The 18,668-nt window shown below is 37.1% G+C and overlaps 1 protein-coding gene across 1 annotated transcript; it reads right to left on the bottom strand.

Annotated features, from left to right (window-relative positions):
• Positions 1-4,536: 4,536 nt before the first annotated feature.
• Positions 4,537-17,542, bottom strand: aqp9 (aquaporin 9). The gene is made up of 6 exons (XM_023332449.1): positions 17,351-17,542; positions 16,559-16,685; positions 12,093-12,230; positions 11,569-11,687; positions 9,305-9,522; positions 4,537-5,069 (listed from the first exon to the last, which is right to left on the bottom strand). The coding sequence occupies exons 1-6, from the start codon at positions 17,450-17,452 to the stop codon at positions 4,907-4,909; spliced, it is 867 nt and encodes a 288-aa protein (XP_023188217.1). The 5' UTR covers positions 17,453-17,542; the 3' UTR covers positions 4,537-4,906.
• Between the last annotated feature and the right edge of the window lie 1,126 nt (positions 17,543-18,668).

The following is an 18,668-nucleotide window of genomic DNA, read 5'->3' as shown; positions in this document are numbered from 1 at the left end:
AACGCCTCTTTACTTTTCTCTCAAGTGAGGATAAGAAATTTGGAAGAAGTTTTATGTTAATCCTTTATAAATTACATAAAACATTTGATGAATTGTCACCAGGTTACAAAAAATATTCTCTGTAAGTTGTCTATGTATTTTTTTCAACTGAATTATTTAGGTTGACATCCATTTTTCTCAACTCGGTCAGGTTTTTATTCTAATTTGATTTAGAGAAATCCGATCTTCTGACTAAATCGATGACATTTTTGTGACATCGTCAGTTCATTTCTCATCCAAAAACGACTCGTCACTCATCGATCCCAGATTCTCAGGAAACCGACCCAGATGTGAGACCAAGTCATGCATTTTGATACTCATGTTGCTCCATAGTTCAGAAAGTTGATCTGATTGAGCAAAAGCGATGAGATTTCTGGATTCAGCACATCAACATTACCCTAAAACAGTTGGAAAATGTCAGACATCTTGTGGCTGTTGCTTAATGTTATCATTGTGAGCGTCTTAATAAATCAGGCACATGAAAATACATTGTTACCTTTACAGTTTTCTCCACCTTTCACAAACTTTTTAATACTCTGTGTAACAAGCCAATATGGAGCAGTATGTAAATGTAAAGTAGAAAGGTAAATCCACAAAGTTTTCAATAGTTTTTACAAATAAAATTCTGAAAAGTGTGGCATGCATATGAAATCTATTCTGTCATCCAAAAAAAAAAAAAAAGTCCAGCACAACCAATCAGCTAATTAAGTAAATAAAGTCCACTTATGCGTGATTTGATCTCAGTATAAATCCAGATGATCTGTATAAACCAACATTAGTGAACGAACAGCATCAAAAGATTTCTGGTTCAATTTCTAGTGCAAATATCTTGGTGCCCTTGAAATGAGACAAAACTGATAAGTAACTTTTTAGTAACATATAGGAGTGTGTTTTAAATCAATAATTCATTAACATTGATGAACACATATTAGTTCCATCAGAAAATTGGATGCTAAGCATGTTAATGTGTTGGTGTGGATTATTGGAAAAAATGTCTTGCTACAAGCGAAATAATCTGCCAATGTAACAATTACCATTTCATTTTTAACTTAAAACCACGCACCTATAGTTTTCTAAAAGTTACCTGTAAGTTAGTTTTGTCTTATTTCAAGTCTAAGATATTTACAGTAAAATTTACACCAAAATTACTTGGTAATATGTTGTATTTTTTGCAGTGAAGACCACAAAAAACACAGACAGGTGTGTCTTTTTTGTTGTTTTTGTTAGGAAAAACACACCTGTCTGTGGGAAAAAGTCCTGGAGAGGTTTTAACAAAGCGCTAAGTTAGAAAAAAAATGTTTCCAGCTTTTAGCATCTCAGGAAGGCTCTGCTGAGTTCATCATTTGAAAGTGATGCGAACCAGGATGTGGTCGTCTAAATCTACAGCCTTAGCAAACAAGAACAAAGGAGTTTGTTCTTGATTTATTTGGTCTTTTAAACCATCGCCATGTCAAAAAAGGCATTTTTTGCAGTTTGTCGTTAGATGCCACATGTGGTGCAAACCTAAACAAGCACATCAACCTGAACACAACATTCCCTTGGTGCGACATGGTGGCCATGTTGTCATGCTGCGTTTTTTAAAAACCTTTTTTGTAGGAGACGGAGGAGCTTAAAACTGATTGAGCTTAATATATTTCAGTCCCAGTGGAAAACATGCTGGAGGCAGAAAAAGACTTTAGACTGGGATCATCCTCCAGCAGGACAATGACCCTAAATGTACAGCAAGAGCTGCAATTCAGATCAATGCAGATACAGGTTCAAAGCATGTTCATGTGTGGACCAATCAAAGTCCAGACATATTTCATCTTACACAAGCCTCCTGTTTTTGAGACTTTAGGATAAATGATGCTCTTAAATGCTCATTTTGAGTGACCCAGATGACCTTACTTCTTTTCTAACTATTTTCTGTGGGTGTAACGGCGTTAGAAAGTGTTAAACTCCAACGTGTACGCAGCTGAAACACGAAGCTTAAATCACAAATTTGGTTTAGAATGAGAGATGCTAACATGAATGTGGAAAAATACACATCTGACGCTCCCTGCAGGTTCATGAAAGAAAAGCCTCTGAACCACAAACCATCTTCGTCCATTCTCCGGGAAGTTACATAAGTTTTCCCTCTTTCTATCTTTTATTTAAACCACAGCCAGAAAGAAAGTGTTAGGAAGCAACATCTGCTTTTGGGAGACGAAGGCTTGGGTAGGAATAAAAAACAGACTGAATTAATTTATTTAAAACTATTTCTAATGGAAGTGCCCAAATGTTAACATTTGTAACTTGATCTAAACATAAAAAGTTAACGCAGCATTAAAACTGCCTGTAGGATGTTATAAAAGTTATGTCAATTTTACCACGCTTTTGTAGCTATTCAATCCTCTCTGTTGGTTTCTACTTGTGCAAACAGATGATTATGTGACACATTTTACTTGTAGACTTGGTGCCCAAAGAAAATGGTTGCATGCTGAAGAAACGCCTGTCAGGTATGAAAGTGTGTGTAAAGTTTAAACCATTTGTTGGGAATGAATTTGAAAGTTTTTACAATTTTTTAAAATGTGGATTTAAAAGTCAGAGCTGATTTATTTTGTAAAAAAAAATCCCAACTGTTTTGACCTCTTACTTTTTGCATTTTATTTTCATATAAATGAAGAAAAATAAAACCATTTAAGTGAAAAAAATAACTTTTTATTCTGCACAGATCGACTACAGAACTTACTTCTATTAACATGCCACATATTTTTGTTCATAACAAACTTTACTTCCTGTTTTCTCCTGTTTACAAGACAATGAAACTTGGTCCAAATCAGTTATCTAAAACAAAGTTCAAGCAAAGATATGGTGAATTAAAAACAATGTTTCACTGAGGTAATTAAAAAGGAATATACTCAACTTCTTTACAGACCCAAAACTTTAAATTTCTTTACAATAAACAGACCAAATATGGAAATATTTAATGTGCTTTAAGAAAGAAAATCTAAGTCGTGATCTGAAGTCAGAACAGTACGGTGGCCGACAGGTGCAAATGCGCAGCAAAAGAGAAAACATGCAAACAAAAAAGAAGACACCCCCGAATGAAATGCAGCAAATAAAAAGAGAGACGCAAACACCCCCGAATGAAATGCAGCAAATAAAAAGAGAGACGCAAACACCCCCGAATGAAATGCAGCAAATAAAAAGAGAGACGCAAACACCCCCGAATGAAATGCAGCAAATAAAAAGAGAGACGCAAACACCCCCGAATGAAATGCAGCAAACAAAAAGTGTTGAAAACGGAAGTGCTCCAGACCACTAGGGGGAGTCAAAGAAAATAGTATTCATTTCTATGGGACCAGATGCAAGATTCTTCTTCTTCTTCTTCTTGGTATTTATTGGCGGTTGGCAACAAACTTACAGTAGCATTACCGCCACTTACCAGTATGGAGTGTGGTTCGAGATGGTCTATAAACTTTCACTTTCTACCTTTTCCCTCCATTAACTCCTGATTAAACATACCCCCACACATACACACCTGCTTATATTATCCAACTTGCTTATAACTTTATATACCCCTCTTTGATATTCTTTACACACTCACACCCAACTTGCTCTACTCATATCCTATGAAATAGCTTTGTTTTTTTAAGATACCGAATAATTATTTGAATATGTCTACTCCCGAAATCTCTCCTCAAAAATTCTATTAAATTAAACCTTTCTTTAATACCTACACACTCTCTCAGCATGCATCTTCTCTCTTCTTCATACTTACAACACTCTAAAATAACATGCTCTATTGTTTCAGACTTCTCACAATAATCACACTTTCCAGATGCAAGATTCAGAGAGATACCTTTACTTTCTTTCAAATTTCTTTTTCTGAATCTTGCATCTGGTCCCATAGAAATGAATACTATTTTCTTTGACTCCCCCTAGTGGTCTGGAGCACTTCCGTTTTCAACACTTTTTATTTGCTGCATTTCATTCGGGGGTGTTTGCGTCTCTCATTTTATTTGCTGCATTTCATTCGGGGGTGTTTGCGTCTCTCTTTTTATTTGCTGCATTTCATTCGGGGGTGTCTTCTTTTTTGTTTGCATGTTTTCTCTTTTGCTGCGCATTTGCACCTGTCGGCCACCGTAGAACAGACTCTTAAAATTAAATGCTGTTGTGCATTAGCCAACCTCTGGGCTGCTGTAAAATCACACTAAGTGCTTTCTGGTATAACAAATTCATGCTCAAGTTTGTTGTAGCAGTCTTTATATCACATTTTCATCAAGAAGCACAAATTTATTTCCTGTTTTTACTCTTTCAAACGGTGTTCCTGCTCTTGTCGTTGTTCAATCAGTGATTTTAAACCTGCTGACTTCAGTAAATCAGACCCTAAATCCACATCCTCTTCCCAATCAGGTAAGATACATGCAATGATGGCCTGAAATAGAAATGTACCCTGGATCTGTAAAGCAATACAATGACGCTATGTTAAACATTAAGTAATACTACGCAAATTATTTAAGGCTGGATTGTCTGTAGATTGTATAAAAGCTCTAATACTTCAAACCAAAGCACATTTTTACAAGCATGCAGAAGTAAAAAAGAAGAAAGTCATTCTTCTTCCCCACAAGAAAGTTCATGAAAAAGTGTAAAAAGCTAAATTTTCACAGTAAATGTTCACATTTCACTACAAAATTTTGTGTTTATATTGCATGGCTATTGTTTATCCGAATACAAAAAGTTCAGCAGGAAAATATATTTTAGCCAATTACTTTAAAAAAAACACCTGGAATGTGCATCATTTTGTCATTAATGAGAGTCATGACTCCAACTAGTGAAAAATATTTTGGATATTTCTTTCCTGCTTTTATTAAGAAATTGATGCTCAGTTTTCCTTTGACTCCCTTTAAGTCATGGCAATGATTTCATATTTGTCCTGAACATTGTTGTCGTCCTGTTTCTGCGGCTCAGGTTGGTGCAAGTCGATGAAGAGAAAGTAAATCCCGGCTCCGACCGCTCCGCCCACCATGGGCCCGGCCACAGGGATCCACCACCAGCAGCCTCCAGCTCTGCACACAGGACACCATCATTAAGCTACGGCTAAATCCAACAAACCATTTAACTTCCTGATGCTCACCGTTCTGTAAACTTTATTCTATGCTAAAAGAGTTTTACTTTTGTCTCTGGCAGAATTTTGTCAAATCATAAAAGTCTATTAAACTAAACACTTTGACAGTCAAACTGCTAATTGTGAATAAAACAAGGAAACGTATAAATGGTTTGGCGTACTTAAGTTCTCCAACAATAATACTTTGCTGTTTCACATCTAGTTAGGGATATTTTTGATTTCTCTCTAAAATAATTTAATCTCAGTGAGATTGTACGGAGAATAGCCATTAACATCTATAGTTTTGCTCCAGTATTTGTATTGTATTTGGGTGTGGACTTTGACTGGGCCGTTGTAGCTCATTAATATGTGTTGTTGTAAACCTTCCAATTATAACTCTGGTTGTTTGGAAAAACTCCTTAATATAAATTTTTATTCCTCGGCTTTTGCTTTATTTATTTATGTCGTATTGTTGTTTTACGTCAATTCTTGTAGTTTTTCTTATTTTAAATGTTCATTGATTTTATCTTTACACTGGTTCTGGTTTTGGGGATGCAGAACCAGAAGACCTGAGCGGTCTGGAAGGTTGATACCACTATGCAGATTTACGGAGCAAGTTGGGTTTATCAGGATATGCTGAGATTCTGATCAGTTTCTTAATAGATCAGTCATTTTCTTCTACCGTATTTTCCGGACTATAGAGCGCACCTCACTATAAGCCTCACCCACAAAGTTAAGAAAAGAAAGAAGGAAAACTGGAGACATACATATACTGTATAAGCCCCACCAGGCTATAAACTGCTGGTCTCTCCGCCGCTCTCGGTTTTCCACAAGGATGCAGCAGAGGACTGTGTCCTGAATACATCTGCTATTAAAGGACGCAGCCCTGCGTCTATAACGCCGAACCATGGATTCGGACGTGCAGCGGCTATCAATCTGCCAGATCGATAGCCTTCAACTTAAAAACTTCTTCGTGTGGTTTCCATGATGAGGGGGTATGAGTTTGAAAACATTTCTCCGTCGTGCCTGCTGCCAGCATGTGCTTGAAACTCAGAACTTTCTTCTTTGCTTTCCAATTTTGACTTCCAGTGATTCACTTCCTGCTACAGAGCGGTTGAAGAAAAATCCACAGAAAAGCAGCACTGGGCTATAAGCTGCATGATTCAAAGCGTGGGGAAAAAAGTAGCGGCTTATAGGCCGGAAATTGTGGTAATTCATCCAATACTATATAAAATAAAAATCCACATAAAAAAAACAAAAACACACATTGTTTATTCAGTCTGGTGTAACCACCCATTTAGTGTGGATTACAGAACAGTCCTCTGCTTGTTGTTGTGTCCTCGCTCTTATTCTGAGTCTGGTTTACTGAGATTACAGAGTACGGCAGGTCAGTGTCATGGTGTGGGCCGTTAATGGACCTTACCAAACTCCGCCCACAGCCGACCTAGAAAATCCCACGTGGCTGCAAGTCTCACAAACAAAGCCTCTTGGCGCGTTGTTTCTATGTCAACATGGCGTCTTCCACTTCGACTGATTCTCTGCAGTGTATTTCTGACTCGATTAGTGCATCATTACTACCGGATTTTCACATTATATCAGCTACTACAATGGACAGAGGAACTAAGAAGTTCAGGTCATCTTTTTTGGATGAGATCAAGGTGTTTGAGCAAGGTGTGCACGTCACAGCAAAATGCTGTCGCTCGATGAGGAAAACGGCAGATCCACACACCCTCTACATCAATATAACTGCGGACAAAATCACTGATGCCTATTGTTCTTGCAAGGCTGGATAAGTCGGGCATTCATCGTTTTGTAGGTTACTTTTGAAATCAGTGGGTTATTCCTGTGGTTTGTTGGCAAATGTTTGAGTGTGTCTAGGCCTGATACACTGTACTTGGTGCTAACGTGGCTAACACGAGTAACAGTTTAGTCCAAAGCCTTTTCTGCTAAAATAAAATCTTTAGTGTATGTCAGATACAGACACATTGCATATTGATCTGTTTAGCTAACGTAAGACTGTGTAGCAGACAGGTTTCAAGGTGTATCAGTACTGCCATTATGCTGTACTTAGCTAACGGGAAGCTAACTGTGTGTTTGTGAGACAGCCACGCACGTTGTAGCCGCTCTACTACGTAAAATGGGCATCAGCCAATGAAAAGTGGCCCCTGTGGTAAGGTCCATGGAGGTAAAAGGATAGATGGACAGACGTAAACAGTCGTCTGAATTAGACTGAGTCTCTCCGCCAGGAAGCTGGAGGTGGCAGACGTCTGGATTAGAGACTTAAATCTGCTGATCAGCTCAGGAGATGGACTCTCTCTGGGTCACAACTGAGCAAAGAAAAACAAATGTACTGAAATTATCATGGTAGGAGACAGGGATGTAATATTTTCATTATATTTCAGTTTTATTTCATTGAGAGTTTTTGTTTCTAGTTTTTATTAGTTAAATATTGTTTAGTTTCAGCTTGGGTTTTATTAGATATAGTACTGTAGAAATTAGTATTTTTTGTTTTCTAAATTTGGTTAATTTTTAGGTGCAGAAGTCAAAAATTTCAAAGTATTGTGATTACGTATGCATCGGTTGCATAACAGAAGATACAAGTTTCAAAAAACGTGTTAAATTATTGTTGAACAAAAAGTTTTCTCCAAACTTTTGCTGCCATCGTACAGCGCCACCAGGGGGAGCATGAAGTAACGTAATGATGACATAAACTGCTTTTGTGGGGCAAAAAATAAACCAATTTCACATCAGTTCAAAAGGCTAATAAGTAGATTCATAAACATTAAAACAAAGAATGTTATATCTATAATTTCAGTATTTTAGCATTAGTTTTATTTTCTGGTTTTATTATTTTCAGTTAACAAAAATGTTTCTCATTTTCAGTTTTGTTATTTTGTTAGTTTTATTTAACTGTAATAAACTCGGCAGGATGCTTTAAATGCATGAAATTCAAACATTTTACATCTGTAAATCCATTTATAGCTGAAGGATCCACATCTGGAGCAACATCTCCCATATTGTATTTAGATTTCAGTATCATTTTCAAACTAGATTTTCTTTTAAAAAAAGTTGCTTTCACACACCCTGAGATTAACTGAGCAGCCTTATTACTGCACCGGTCTGGACTTTCTAGACATTTTTACCCCAGCAGCGTTTTGTTCTTTGTTTGACAACCATAGCAGTCAGTCTCAATGCCTTTAAGCAGCGACATGCACAGACGCTTTCAGGGGCAGGGGTTAAACAGATTGGTCCAGAGCGGGGTCAAGGATGACGGCCGCCGAGGGCAAAGGCACAGACGTATTTACCAACCATCCGAACACTGAGCCCGACGAGGCGGCCGCAGGAATGTGTCGATCACACCAATTTGGCTCTGAATTAAAACCTAAATCATTGTGCCCAGACTGAGAATGTGTTCAGGGAAACTAAAACAAAAAAAAAAAAAAAAAAAACTCAGCGGCGTTTTTAAAGCTGGAAAAACATCACAGAACCTTAAAAAGCAATATTTTAGTATTTCAGAAACAAACTGAGGATCTCTGCACGGATTTTCTTTAAAATTTGTGGTCACAGCTTGGACATTTTTCTTGTACCCGATGTCTGCTGTAATGAACTGATCAGTTTGTTCATTTCAAGAAATTATTATTATTGTAATATTTATAATAATTATTTTAATTTGATTAAATATTTTGAATCCACTGCATTGTAAAGTTAGTTTTTAGACATCTTCTCCATTTTAAACTTGCTTTTCATGCCTGTGACTGTTGAGAAGCATCTAAAACAGAAACCATTGCTTCTTTGTGCACCTCATATATAAAACCTCGTCCCAGTCCTGGAACCATGCAGTATCTCTAAAATTCGGCTGTAACAAAATTACATTAGCGAGCTGTATTTATTTTTCATTTTTTGAACTTTGGCTTATTAATATTTAAGTTGAAGACATAAGATGTTGCGTGCAGCTTTGACATTCGAGTCTAAGGAACATACAGTGGTTCTATTTTTGAAATAAACTTTTAAATATTTCATATTTATATGTGGGAGAAACTGTTCCTTTTAAACATGTATTGTGTTTAAAATATTAATTCAGATTGGACTGGAACAGAAACAGTGCTGGAAGCTCTCCATAGAGAAGGCCAGAGACCAGATTTTCACCAGTTTCTATTAGTTTTGAAGCTTTTTCTCACTAATAAAGACCTAAATTACCTGAACACCTCCATGCCCCAGCCAGCCACAGCGGTGAAGAGCCTCGGGCCGAGATCTCGAGCCGGGTTTATGGGATAGCCGCAGTTCAGACCCATGGAGACGCCGATGGCCATGATGGTCAGGCCGATGCAGAGCGGCTCCATGCCTTTTGGGGCGCCGATGTTCTTCCTGTCAGTGATGGCCAGGATGCACAGGACCAGCGCTCCAGTGGCAATAACCTTCCGAAGCAGAAGCATTGAATAATTATTAAAACATTGTTCTGAATATCAGGAAAGGAAAGGACAATGAATTTGTTTTGGGTCTTTTGATCGACCGGGGCCCTGGCGCAGGCTTTGGAGCAGGATGCTCCCCCATCCTTGCCCTTGGGTTTGCTTTAGCTGCTGAATTTGCTTCTTGAGAGGAAGTTTTTGAGTCCTCTCATCTGCCGCAATGACCTCTGATCTGTGTTTCTTTAAGCCTATTAGGGGGTCTCTATTCCTGTTTCACGGTGCGTGAGACGGCTTCAAGGGGCACAATCATGGATTTTCCTGCCACGTAGTGTCATTTTATGGCACAGTCAAGTAACTATGTTACTTTAAGATGTTATAGAATCAAAATTGACTTAAAAGAAATTTGAGTTCCTGATTTGATGTCTTGAAATTAGGTCTCTGTCTCTTTAAAAACTCTCTGACACTTCGCCTTCAAGAAGTCATGACTCCTCTATTAACCCTTTAATGACATTTTTACCAGCGTTACTCTGAGAAGCATCTCATTTAATGAGCAGATGCACAGTTCCACCAAGTGTTTGCTAATTGCTGCTGGCTAATCTGAAGGATCTGAGTGGAAGAGGCAGTTCTTGGTCCACCCAGGCGTTTCGCACAGCTGAATGGTTGCCATGGAGATTAAAGGATTTCTCAAACATGCATGAAAGAATCAAATCAAAACTCCAGGTATGTTTTGATGAGGGAGTAACCTTGTAACATGATATAAAGCTAAAAATATATTTTACAATATATATATTTATATATTTGTTACACCATCTGCATCAATTGTATATTGTTAAATATAAAATCTGTTAAAAGCTAAATCTTCACGTTTAATTTTTCTTTTATCAATATAAATGAAGATTTTCTGGATTTTTTCCCGTCACATCACACCAAATTTCAGAAGCTCCAACTCCAGAAAACATGTGAAAGATTAATTAGCAAAATAATTCAAACATTTATAACATGAGTACAAAGGACATTATTTTTGCGTCTCACCTTAAGGAACCTTCATTCAAACAACTCAACTGTCACAGTTTTGTATTTTGATTGGAGACACTAAAATCTTTCTCAGGTCTGTGTCAAATCCAGGGTTTTAACTTTTAAATGACCTGGTCTTCTGCTGCAGGTTTTGAAATAATTTAAATATAATGTCACCTGCACAAAACATCTCAAAAACATTTGTACACATTAAATCTGCATCCAACCTGATAATGATGTGTAAAAAGCCTTCAGGTAAATATATATTTACCACAGTAATATTGTCTTTACACTGAAAAACATCCCTTTAACTACATATTTAACTTTTGGAGATTTTTTTCTCCTCACTAATTACCATCCAAAGTCATCTACCAAAAAATATGAGAGTATTTCTAACAGCTTCTAAATATTTTAACTTTCCAGCAGGACTTGAAACCTGTCCATAATGGGTGGGTTCAGTTTTTAAATAAAATATTAAAATAAATTATTTTTAACCCGAAGAGCTGGAAACACCTGCAGGAGTTAAAATGACCAACAAGTGTGGCATCAGTATTTTATTTTATTTTTTAAAAACAAACAAAAGTCAAAAGTATCTCACTGTGTGAATATGTCAAAACAAAAACAAAAAATTAGTTTTTAGCATTTGTACTCAATTTTACCAGAAATATTACAGAATGGAAAGGGCACTTTAACTTGAATTGACTATTTTCTAAAAAAAAAAAAAAAAATCCTGTTTTGTCTTAGTTATTTCTAATATTTTTATTGTTTAATTGGATCTTTTGGTATCTGAAAGCCAGTAAAACATATTTTTAATAAAATCTAGAACACTTTTCTTTAAAATAGCGGATTAACTTAACTCGAGTTTGTCAGCTTATCCAGTGTTTATAAATTATCCCACAAAGATAACACCATGATAAGTTTGAGGTAAAACCTAAATATTCACTTTAAACCTGTGTAATTCAAAAAAACATTATCATAAATTTCTTTAAGCTATATATATCTGTGATGGTCACGATCAGAAATATAAATTTTGAACTTCACCTGGTCAACAAACCCGTTTAGCACCGACAGATGTTTTGCAGGATAAGATGCAAATATGTTGGCTGTTGCATTTTCACCAGTAACTGCAAGATCTCCACCGGTGTAGTCCATCAAAGCATCTGAGGAGAGAAAAATTAACCACCAGATGTATATAATAAAAAAAAAAAGACTTAAAAGTTTCCCCCAGAAAACTTGCTACGCCTGGCGGTTGAATGCTGGGACAGTCGTTCATCCAGCAGCCTGTCGTGTTCTTGAGTTAAAAAATGCTTAAAGTTCACAGGAAATTTGAAAATATGACTTGATAATTATGTGTTGTTAAAAGATTGGAATATTAATACCTGAACACCAGCCATAAAGTCTTTAAAAATGCAAACATTTTAAAAAGACCTCAATAAATAAGCAATGTTTAGTCTGGTGAGGGCAGAAGTAAAGCCTGGTGGCCCGCCAGGCTTGTAATACACTGGGGGAAACCCTGGACATTTCTCTGCTCTTTGTTTTGCCACACTTTCTACATTTAAGCTCACCGTAATACAACCCAAAGACGGCACAGGAACCGGCGAATGCTCCGAGGAACTGCGCCACCACGTAGATGGGGAACTTCTTCAGAGGCAGCTTCCCCAGAATCACCATGGCCAAAGACACAGCCGGGTTCACATGGGCTCCTGGAGAAATCAAGAAACGTCAACATCTTAGAGTGACAGCGAAAAATTAAAAGGTTTTTAAAACTACTTATATTTTTATACAACAAAAAGTCACAAAAAAACCATATTTGCTCATTTTAAATGATTTTTCTGCAGACTTTTTTGTTGTATTTAAAAGCTAAAGTAATACTGACATCAAAACGTTTGAGATTTTTTCTACTTTTACTGTCTTTAACTTTAAGAAAACACATTTCCCAATTTGATGCACTTATAATCGGAGTTACCAAGTAAGAATAGCACTACTTATACATATTATTACTAAGTAGAAGTAAAAAATAGAAATCTAAAAAATTATTTAGATTTTTGAGTAAAAAAGCTACTCAAGAACTGAGTAACTTGTGAAAACAAATTATTTAATATGTAAAAATAACATTAGACGGAACAAAATATAAAATAAATGGAAATTTTAAAGGTCAAATTGAAAGTAATTCATATAAATAACAAAAAAAGGGGAAAAAAATCAATATGAAACTGCAGGTGTGTGTGTGTGTCTTTCTGGTTAAAATACGCTTCTTCATCATCCAGTGAAATTACGCTCAGTGGGTGGAGAGTCCTAGTAAAAGTAAACAGAACAGCACAAAAATATATTCCTAAAAGTTACATTTTTCAATGTAACTGAGTAAATGTAGCTATTTTTTATAAAATCTGCTTTTATTCTTGCATGCAGGACATCGTTTTTTCCCCACCAGCTCTTCCATTTTGACTTTCTCTTAGGTTTTGCACAATTGAAATTCAAGAGGTTTTGCAGATCAAACCTCAGCGGCCTGCAGATTCATGCAGTGATCACCAAACCTCTTCCATTCAGCCAACACTTTCCGGCTCACTCTTCTGGGTTTGTGCTCCCTCAGATCTGTTTTCCCATATTTTGTCCTGAAGTGAAGTGTTGAGCACATTCCAGCCAATTGTTACCAAGTGTGGGGTCATTTATTTAACACTCTGGGATCTTGGCTTTGACCTCTCTGGGGTAACACCACTGGGGGGTATCAGCCATGCGCTCATTGTTAATCTCCCCATCCTGTTCACAAACACCGGCCATGACAAGCAGCCGGCCCGGCCTGCCCGAATTGCTTCTGACATAATCTGCCTGAATCTGCTTAAGGCACACGTAGACTGCAGGTCATTAGAGTGACCATGATGTGTCACACTTACCATACACTGTCAGCTAAAATTTGCAGACTACAAAGTGATACCAATTGAGTTTTCTTCTCCTATGGGGCCGCTCTGCCAGGGAAGCCCAGAGAGCCGGGCTTGTCACACCTGACCCCCCTCATCTCCACAGACCCATGCCCCTGTAAAGCTCATTAGTCCAATACCTACGATCATCTTCAGAGATGTCGTTGGACAGAAGCTTCCCACCAAGCTGCGGACCAAATGGCCCAGTCATGCAGCAAAAGCTTTCCATATATTAACCTCTCTGTCCTCTGGCTTTTCTGCTATTCTTCTGAAGTCTCCAAGCTGCTCTTAATAGGGAGCCGATTGTTGAAAAATCACAACATTCGTCTCTAGCGTCGATTCATGGCTTAATCTTCTGTTAATCTGAAGGTTTACTCCAAAGAGAGAAACATACACCAACCGTAAAAGTCATAAATGATTCTGTAAAATACAGAACTGTCCTGAAAGTGGAGGAAATTTTTATTTTCTACTTGTTCAAGTAGATTTTTTTATTACCTTGATTTTACCTCACAAAAAAGACATAATAGTCATTATTATTCTGATGTTGTTGCACAGACTAACCAGGTGTGCATTGACCAGCGTTAGCCATGCTGGCTAATGATTTTTATACCACAGGACTAACATATATGGGTTTGCTGCACAGCTCTGAAAAAACTAAGAGTCCACTGCATTGAACCCCATTGAAAACCTCCTGGTTATTCCACCAAATGTTGATTTCTGAACTCTTTTTCTGAAAATAAATACTAAAGTTTTGCTTTGAATTCCAGAGACATGTTGTCAGTAGTTCATAGAATAAAAGAACAATGTTAATTTTACTGAAACATATACCTAGAAAAAGAAACATTTTTATTTGGCTATAGGCTGACTATGATAGTAATAATCATAATATATTTTATAAGTGTATTAAAGTCTGAATAGATTCATAATATTGTTTAATATTGAAACTATATATTTATATATATATATATATATATATATATATATATACATGTATATACGTTGTAGTTTAGATATTATTGGATCTTTTGCGATGCTAATAAGATGCTCCAAGTTGTAAAAAGAAACCACCTTGTTGCTATGGTTACGCATCCTCAGACCACTCAGCTTCCCAGCTTCCCAAACCAGACAGAAAAATTGTCCAAACATGCAACGCCTCAAACAAAAAAAAGTATTAAAAGTTTACTACAAAAACAAATAAGAGCCAACATACTGGAAATACTCCAACTAATTTAAAAATACGCCACATGTTTTTGCTGCTAAAGCTGTATATTCTGTTGTAGAATATTCAGCTTTAGTTGAGAAAATATGACTGCTGACAAACCTGAGAGATTTAGGTAAAAAGGTTTTTTATTTTTCCGACTGGAAGAAGCAACAACATTTTGAAGCAACTCAGACAGAATCCTGAGTGACAGATTAGGATGATGGCACAGAGGCCTTCCGGTCTGAAAGACTTCAGATTCATCACCAAAGACAAGTTGCTAAAATAACAGTGGAGACCTGCAGAAATGCTGCTCAGCAAAAACAAGCATGGTTGGAGTGTTGCAACTCCTCTTAGTTGATATTTGAGAAGCTTAGACTCAATTTATGACATTGAATTTCTTTTTATATGTGTATAAATTTAAATACACACACAATTTCTTTTTATGTTTTATCACTTTTGAGAGACATTTTTATCTCAGTGACAGAAATAAACTTCTTGGTTTAATGGCAGCAACATTACATGTAAAGCTGACAGGAGTACAAATAATTATACAGTTATCTCTACACAGCCATTAATAACAAATAGATTAAAGTGATTTAAAAAATTTTCTTTGCTTTGCTAGAGACAGCCAGTAACCCGTCTGAATAAAGAATAAATATTTTTCTCACCACCGTTGTCTGTCTCAGGATAAAGATGCTTTTTGCTGCTGCAGAATTAATCCACATTTCTGAATTGAAATTATATGAGTGTAAAAACCAAATTAGTCAAATTACAATTAATTGAATAAATGTACTTGCACAACTAAAACACCTCAATTCAAACAAATTATTGATCATCATTTTGATGATCTGCTTTGTTTCAAAAAAGAAAAGATTTATTGACTTGGTAAAGGTTAAATGTACTGAAATTAGATTGTAATCAAAATTTTATTTTGGATTTACAAACTAATATGCTTGATTAAATGTGTAATAATTTAAATTTCTAACATTTAATAACCTCTGACATTACTTTTTGTAGTGTTCACGTAAGTTTGCAGCAAAGGTACTTTGAGGATAATTAAACATTTTTTAAAGTCAAAACATTAAAGCGTTCCTTCTCACTGCCAGAAAGTAAAAACTCAAAAACTGAAATGTTTGCAGGATCAAGAAAGGACATAATTAATTTGAACTGCACCATTACATTTGATCCTGCCTGATATTTATACCTGGATATGTGCTTCTTTGGGTCTTAAATCGCAAATTACTGCATGAATTAACAAATGTAAAAATGAGTAAAGTAATTTTTTAAATATCACAAACAAAACCTAGACTATCTTAAATATCCGCTAATTGTTTTTTTTTTTTTTTTTTTACCAGAGTACCTTTTTTTTCCAATTATCATATTACATTATTTTGCCTGTTTTTGTCATTATAAACTAAAGGATTTATCACTTGCATCACTGCAGAAACTAACAGTCTGATTAATTATTTTCTAATCATATTGAAAGAATATTTGGCTTGGAAATCATTCAGCTTTTTGGAGGAAACTTTTAAAAAAACATCAACAAACGTTTACATGTCAGAGTCAAATTTATTTATATACCACTTTAAAAACCAGTTTAAAACTGCACAAAAACAATAATAAAATAACTTGATGACAAGAAAAAGAGAAATAATACAAGAAAAAAAAAATCTACATATATTGTTAAAATAATATGAGTAAGCAAATCAGAAATGGTTTAAGTGAGCGCAGCTTTTTCTCCAGGTGTACGACACAAAGTGACATCAGTTTATCGATTTAACTGGGGAAAGTGCACAGTTTTGGTTGAGAAAATGGAAGAATTGTAATATTTTTTTTCTATATTTGACCTGCCAATCAGGAATCAAAGTCGACCTGGAGAAAACCGGTCTGAATCCAACGTGTGAGCGTCTCTTACCTGACACTCCCCCCGCCATGTAGATGGCCATCATGACTCCCAGGGTGAAACCGACGTGGATGGTGAGCGGCTCTCCCAGAGCCCCTTTACTCAGCACCGTCTGGGCCACTGAACCGCATCCAAAGAGCTGGGACACAGACAAGAACAAAAACACAAAGAGCACAGCTAGAAAAGCCTCATTGTTTCTAATCATTCCAATTAAGATCACCATTTACACTAGCCCTCTTGTCCACAAACAGCCTCTGACTGCCACAGACAATTTGTCCAAGCTGGAGCTCAAAACAATAATTAATCCCTCACTTATTAGGTAAAACGCACAAGTAATTTAGAGGGTTAGGGGGGGGGGGGGGGGGGGGGGTTGAGGCGAAAGCAGTCATCCACAAATAAAGAGGGTTGTTGTGGAAGATGCATCAGCCCTCTGATGGGCCGTCCCAGACATTAAAGCAGACTTTTTTTCTTCTCTTTGAGGTGACAGCTGCAGCTCAGAGGGTTTCAGGTGGAGGCTGGGACTCTACTGGAAGATAACACAGTGCTGCTCTGCATATTATTTGATAAACTTCAATCATTATCTACTTTTTACAACCTTGTAGCTTTAAGAAACACATTATGTGTGAGGAAAAAGCCATAAAAAAAATCACATTAGTTCCATCTTCTCCTCAGAGAGCCTCCAATTATCTGCTAGCAGAGGCATTTGAGGGACAGCGGTCAGTCCGCAGAGACTCTTATTAGCAGCTTTAAAGCGGCTGTTTAAGCTGGGTGACAGGTGCAGAGGGAGGGAGGAATAATACTCACGATCAGGACAAAAATCCCCAGAAACTCCGCCAGGAACTCCTTGGAGATGTCCCGCCTCAGGCCAAATTTCTCCTTCATCTTCCTCCTGCTCTCTTCTTCCATGCTTTATTACTGTCGACGTTGTTTTCTGGGACTATTTGATGCCTTCCTCCGATCACAACAAACAGCCAACAGCTCTGATGGAGGCAGTGCGGAGCTGAGAGCGCAGGCTGTCGCCTCCCACTGCCGGACGCGCTAAGCTCCCTGCTTCTGTTTCCCGGGACAACCACAAGGGGTCCACTTTAAAAGATATAATTATTATTACAATAATAATATCTGGATCAGCGCAATTGAGACCCAAACAAGACACATTCAAGTTCCTCTACTCAAGAAATATTAGTTTTACAATAAATAAGAAAAAGGAAACAAAATCTCAACTTAATTTGTCAGATTTGTTTTTGCTTTTAGAGGCAAATAGGAATATTTATTAAACTGTAAATAGGGTTATTGCTAAAATAACTAGGGCTGAAACGGTTCCTCGAATGATTCGAGTACCTCGATTATTAAAATTCCTCCTTGAGTTAATTATTTAGCCAACGTGTTCCTGTCGGAACATTATTTGCGTTGCGCGGAGCTCTTACGTCCGCCTGAGTTGTTGACGAAAACAAAGTGTTACCATCATAACGTCCAATTTTCAAGTTGGTGATAATGCCCTAGTTTTCATCGTTTTCGGAGGACCAATAAGCATCCTTAAAATGACTGGCACGATGCCTGGAGTACGGCAGCTTTTCTCCTCCGGGAGCTGCTGGTTCAGAGCGAGTGAGAGCGCAGCAGGAGTATTCATACAGGTGAGCGGATAGACTGAAGACGGCGGGCGGCTGAGTAGCTGATGCTTACAGTGTAAGTGTAGCTTTACGGACGAACCGCACAATAGATTTCATATCAAACGGGTGGCGGAAATCATGGTGGCGGTACATCGTGGCTGGTAGATGAGTTTCTGAGTGTGACGAATGAAGGTGCCATAAATATCCAGTATTGCTCCCCCGTTCTTCCGTTCGTTCTCCTGCCCCTCACCTCACCCATCCCAAGCCCCCCAGTCCAGACGACATTTCCCGTATCCTCAAACCCAAAGCTCGACAGGTACGGGGCAAGGTGAGAATTCATCTGTTAAACTCGCTGAAGATGAATACATAAACTAAAAGCTGAAGACATTTTCATAAGCGTATTTGTGAGCCTGCCTCTTTATTATTAAATTGAATATAATTTCAGATCTTTGTATAACTTTTCTTCAGGTTAACTTAGAAAGTGAGCTATTATTGTTACAGGTTAGTTTTCTAAA

The sequence above is a fragment of the Xiphophorus maculatus genome, chromosome 4 (assembly GCF_002775205.1).
Source record: "Xiphophorus maculatus strain JP 163 A chromosome 4, X_maculatus-5.0-male, whole genome shotgun sequence".
Lineage (NCBI taxonomy): Eukaryota > Metazoa > Chordata > Actinopteri > Cyprinodontiformes > Poeciliidae > Xiphophorus > Xiphophorus maculatus.
The sequence above is the reverse complement of the archived record's forward strand: the minus strand, read 5'-3'. Positions and strand labels throughout refer to the sequence as shown.